The 5,394-nt window shown below is 37.1% G+C and overlaps 1 protein-coding gene across 5 annotated transcripts in view; it reads left to right on the plus strand.

Moving 5' to 3' along the window:
* Nucleotides 1-5,394, plus strand: part of LYST (lysosomal trafficking regulator) — a 167,272-nt gene that overhangs the window by 38,880 nt on the left and 122,998 nt on the right. For 4 of the 5 annotated variants that reach the window (XM_019527155.1, XM_019527154.1, XM_019527153.1 and 1 more), the window contains exons 10-12: nt 620-729; nt 2,295-2,718; nt 4,363-4,507. In XM_019527155.1, the coding sequence (XP_019382700.1) occupies nt 620-729; nt 2,295-2,718; nt 4,363-4,507 (679 nt within the window). The remainder of the gene's footprint in view (nt 1-619; nt 730-2,294; nt 2,719-4,362; nt 4,508-5,394) is intronic. The other variant, XM_019527158.1, reaches the window with a different exon arrangement.

Consider the following 5,394-nt stretch of genomic DNA (forward strand, 5'->3'; position numbering starts at 1 on the left):
GCACTGCTTCCTCCTTATTTTGTTTTAGCTTTACATCAGAGTGGCACCAAATGGGCCTCTGAAAGATGTGCCCACCAATACTGTACTTGGGTTCTGGAGAGATGGGATATATGCTCATATTAATAAGTGTTTAAATGGCTACTCAAGACATGTTAGCTGCACAAACAAAATAAAACAAGAGGGTGGGGAAAAAAAAGAGGTGACACTTCTCTGCAGAACTGAACCTCCAGTCACTGCTCCTGCATCATGCGCTTCCATGCCAAGGGCACAAAGTGGCCAGTTACACCTCTGGCTGTAAATATATCCTAAATCAGCAGAAGGGAGCCTAAGGCTGATTTTTAAAACAGGGTTTCCCAAGGCTTTTAGAATTGCAGCCCTGTGGCAAAGCATCTGAAAGCCCTGTCATAGAGCTGCAGACCCTATAAGCTTGGATTTGAAAAATCCTGTCAATAAATCAGTTAATTGAACCTGAGCCATTATCATGGAAAACATAAGGTTTGATTTGGCACTTTCTAACAATGGAACACGGAATGTGCTGGTCTGAATGTATAAAAATATAAGTCATACACTTAAAACTACTGTTATTTAGACGCATTCTTCCCCATTTTTATCTTTCCAGAATGCCAGGTAGTGCTGGTGGATCTGCTGGATTCTTTGATGAGCTCAAGGACATCCTCAGAAGAGTTAACCCTTCTCTTGAGGATCTTTTTGGAAAAAACACCCTGTACAGTATGTATGCAATAGAACTTCAGAAAGTTGCTTGATACAGCAAATGGAGCGAAAGAAACTATGGAAACTATGAAAGAAACTCATTGTATTCAGAGAATAAGGATTTTTGAACAGAAGGAGGTCATATCTCAATGTAACCCATAATATAACTAAACCCTACTTGCTTTCCTAATTGTTTTCCTTGTTCCTACAGAAAGTGGGGAACTGGGGGAAAGGCAAGAAGTGGAGCATTTTTATTTAAAACTTTAAATGAGGAAAGAATGTCTTGCGCATACATTCTAGGACAAAGAAAATTAAGCTTTTGAGATGCAGGTTTGGGTCTTTGGAACTACAAGGGTGTTTCATAAACTAACATTTTAAAATGAAACCATTTTATGTGCAGTGTGGTCCCTCATTAGACGACATCATCATCTCTGCATAGCTTCCACACAGGTATTTCAGGGAGTTTCTTGATACTGTCCTTAAAGAAGCTTTTTTTTTGGTTGCTATGACAGCCACTTCTATACTGCGAGTTGTACCTGTGCATCAGTGGTGAATCTGTGCCCACGAAGAACCTCCTTCACCATTTTTTAATTTCTCCACCCACTCTCAGACTTTCCATTGAGCCACACAGTTTTCATCATATTGTGCCACAATCCTATGGTGAATTTCAGTAGGTGGCATACCTTTTGGCCCACAAAAAAACAAATGAGGTAACTCGATTCTTCTTTTGGTATGCACTGATAACTGCTTAGCAATATTGTTTTTGTGCTCACTAGTATCACATTTGTGTCCAGCACAAAACAATGTGTGTGTTCTTTCAGTTCTGTTATCAGTGTTCCCTGCAGCTCTGTAGCTTTCCACTTTCACAGGTGTACAGTACAGGCAGCCATCCCATTAGTTTCTAAAATACCCTTGTAAGTTTTAGGAGTGTTAAAACTGGCAAAAGCATCCCCTTTTCATCGCTTTGTGACCAGGAGGCACTTTAAAAACATCTTGTATTTAATACTTGATATGATGATGATGATGGATATAGTGGTAAAAAAAAAAATTACCACAGGTGTGTATAAGGGACTTCAAAGATCTGTTCTTTTTATTATTTGTCAGAAGAATAACTTTATCAGCAAAATGTCTACACCATCAATATTTTAAATAATAGCCATGTAAGCAAGAAGACACATTTCAGAAGTATTTTGAAATTCCTTGTCCCAAATTTGAATTGGGACCCTCCTTCCTCAGTTGAAGTTTTGAATTTAAATGCACCAAATCATCTTGCATTTGGGACATGTATTTCATAGTATCTGAGTAAGTAGACTGTCACCTATGAAAGCATATGCCTCCCCAAATCAGTTAGTCCCCACCCTGCCAGAAGTACTCTGTGATATTTGGGTGCCTAGTTTAAATTTTTTTTATTTCAGCTGTCAAAAATGCCCACAACTCTGAAGTCAGTGCCCAACACGGCGAACTAGAACTGAATGTATAACTTGACCATGGTAGAGCAAAGCTGTTTGTTTTCAGGTTAGCTGGTGGAAAGTAGCAGTCTCTTCTGATTTGCAGTGTTATATTTGATCTGTTCTCTTTCCTAGGAGATACTACTTCAGGGTATACTGAAGATTGTGGAAGCTAATATCTATGTGAGCCCATTACAGTATCTCACCTTTCCTTTGCTACACATCCCAAATTTAAGTAGCAGCTCTTCACAAAAATCTGCTAGCATTCTGAACAGCAAGGCCATTGGTTTATTAAAAAGAGGAAAGCTTTCACAGAGCAAGAAAGAAGCAGGTGGTGAGAATTTGACTCACCAGCTTCTTTCTTCTTGGCATGTAGCCCCAATCCATTTGCCTTTGGTTGGACAAAACTGTTGGCCACACATGTCTGAGGGCTTCAGTATCTCATTGTGGTTTAATGTGGAGCATGTTCAAGAAATGGAAAGTCCTACAGAGAAAGGGAAGAAGACAAAGAAAAGAAGCAAACCACTAATTTTACGAGACAGCAACTTTGATAGCACAAGTAAGGCATAGTAGTTTTTGTTTGTATACCTCCTGGCATTGTTAACATTTCTAGTTTTAATATGCACCATAATAGAATGAACTGCAACTTTCTATTCAGCTCAAAGCTATCACCTCTGCTCTGTTTGAGCTACACCCAAATGTGAATGATACCTTAGTATTTGGAGACCTGCAAGATGTCTTCTTAAATGCAAACATTATTTTCAGCTTTAACTTTTGAATAGTGAAAAATGTTAATGGCTAACAATAAGTTAAGTATACAAGGGAAATATCTTTGTGTTGCATAAAAATCTGAGAATATTTTCAGAGTATTACTGCTCTTAGAAGTATATCAGGTTTGACCTTGCTTTGACTGACTGATTCTTTGGTTCTATTTAGTATTCTCATCAAATTGGTAAGTTGAAATGATAAGGGAGTATACTATTTCATCCCACATCAAGAAAATGAAAATACTCTAACATTCATCAGACTTTCTAGAGAAGTTCACATTTTGTCTCTTGAGCAGTGTTAGTCTGAAGTCAAGCAGAAGCTCATAAGTGAGCTGTGGGTCTCAAAAGCTTATGCATCTCTGATGCAGTTAAATTATAAGGTTACACCTCTACCTTTTCTTCTGTTTGTCTCTTGAGCTTCCATTGGCTTCTGGATGACAAATATAAAGGACATATAAACTTTAAATGGGGGCTGTTAGGGCCATTTTATTAAGGATTGGACCTACTTTTGTAATATGAATGTTAGTAGTCCTTACTCAAACAATTTAAATTTCCAAATTTAGTGGGACTATATATCTTAAGAAAAGGCAACTTCCATGAGCTGGGGTTTTCAGGTTATGCCATGTTATCTCTTTTTGTATGTTTCCTAAACTTCAAAATATGCACCATTTTGAACAATTTCTTTCTATATTTGGCTTTTTCTGCTAATGAGAGCTCTTTTTAATACTTGCAAGTTTTGAGCAGAATCTCCCTGACTAGGAAGGAGGAAAACTTCTTTTTCTTGTTTTCTTAAAAATCTAATTTTGGTTTTCACATGAAACTACCATAAAATGTTCAAGTTTTAAAACTTAGCGTACTGTATTCCTAATTGAGGACTACTGCTTTGCTGAAAAAGCTTAACAAATGAGAGATTCTGTTCAGAGAACATTCTGTGCAGAAAACATTTTAAGACAATCATTGTACACCAAAGCTCCCATTTAACAAAGCACTTAATATGATTAAATGCAAGCATATAAGTAGTTTCATTGACTTCAGTGGAACTACTTTTGTGCTTAAGTGCTCTACTGGCTCACAGCCTAAAAAATAAAATTGCCATAGACAATTAGAAGTCAGATAGGCAGGTGTGATATTGCTGTTTCAGCAAATGGCAAATTTTGTCTCCAGAACTTTTTTTCTTCAGTAAAAGTGGAGCAACTAAATATGCTAGTCTTGTTAATGCTGTACTTCTAACAGTTTCAGTTACACCCAGCAAAGACTTACACTTCCAAAGATGTAGCATTGTGTACATACTAGTCAATTCATTCTTGAAAAGCCCCTTGCAGTATCTAAGCTACTTTTCTCCACACCTTGTGTATTGTAAAATGGACATTAGTGTTGTCAAACTCTCTTTTTAATTAAATATTATATTTCACGTAACATTTTTTCCTTTTTCCTAGAAGAAAGCAAACCTGTAGGCTTTGAGAGCCTAAGCTTGGGAGACAAACTTGTTGAAGATGGCTGCATTCATATAGTTTCATTGGGCTCCAAAGCACTGATGATGCAAGTTTGGGCTGATTTGAACACTGGCGCTTTCATTTTTCGGTACTGTATATCTGAGCCCAAAAGTAGGAGAAATTCATTTGTAAATGTCATATTGCATATGGTCTTTTCCTGTAACTGATTTACTAGTAGCATTAGAGAATCAACCATGGCATGCAGAACTAATTATATACAACGGCAGTACTAATACTTGTTTACTAATAACTGCAAGATCACTGACATGGCACTAATTTTATCTGAGGGCTTGTAAAATTAAAATGTTCATTGCTTATAACTTTGCTAATATAATTTGCCCTTGCAGTTTGTAGAGGGGCATACTCTAATGAAATCTGTAAAGAGCAAATGGCAAAATTAGAGCCTCAAACAAGGGAAAATATAGAAAAGCAACTGAGATATGAAGGTACTACTTGAAGAGGTTGCTTGAAGGAGGTAAGAGGCAACCTGAAGCATAAAAAGTAGGGAAGCTTTCCCAAGCAGTATGATGAAGGGAGGAAGTAAGTTAGGAGGCTTATTTAAATAGAATGGAAAACTGCTGCCTGTTTACAAGGATGGAAATATAAGTGCAAGCTTGGTTTTTGTACCTCTGAACATTTCTACTGTCATCAATCTTGCTATCTTGGCAAGTTCATAGGAAACAAATGTGTGACTTTTTTTATGTAGCCTCGAGTTTGTGGGCTTTTCCAGTACATATGAAATAGCTTAGTTGAGCTTTATACCACCTGCACGGAAGGTGGCTATACAGGAAAAAAAGCTTTCAAGCTTTAAAGAATGTAATTTTAACTTGACTTTTCTAGATGGGAGTGATTTACTATAAACATATCCCCACCTCTGAAAATATAAATAAATTCCTATGTCAGATCTGCTAGATGTGACGTGACTACTGCTTAAATTGTTTAAGAGTCCAGCACTACCATTAGTTTCACATATGC

The sequence above is a fragment of the Gavialis gangeticus genome, unplaced genomic scaffold (genome assembly GCF_001723915.1).
Source record: "Gavialis gangeticus isolate Ggan-Ray unplaced genomic scaffold, GavGan_comp1, whole genome shotgun sequence".
NCBI classification, from domain to species: Eukaryota; Metazoa; Chordata; order Crocodylia; family Gavialidae; genus Gavialis; species Gavialis gangeticus.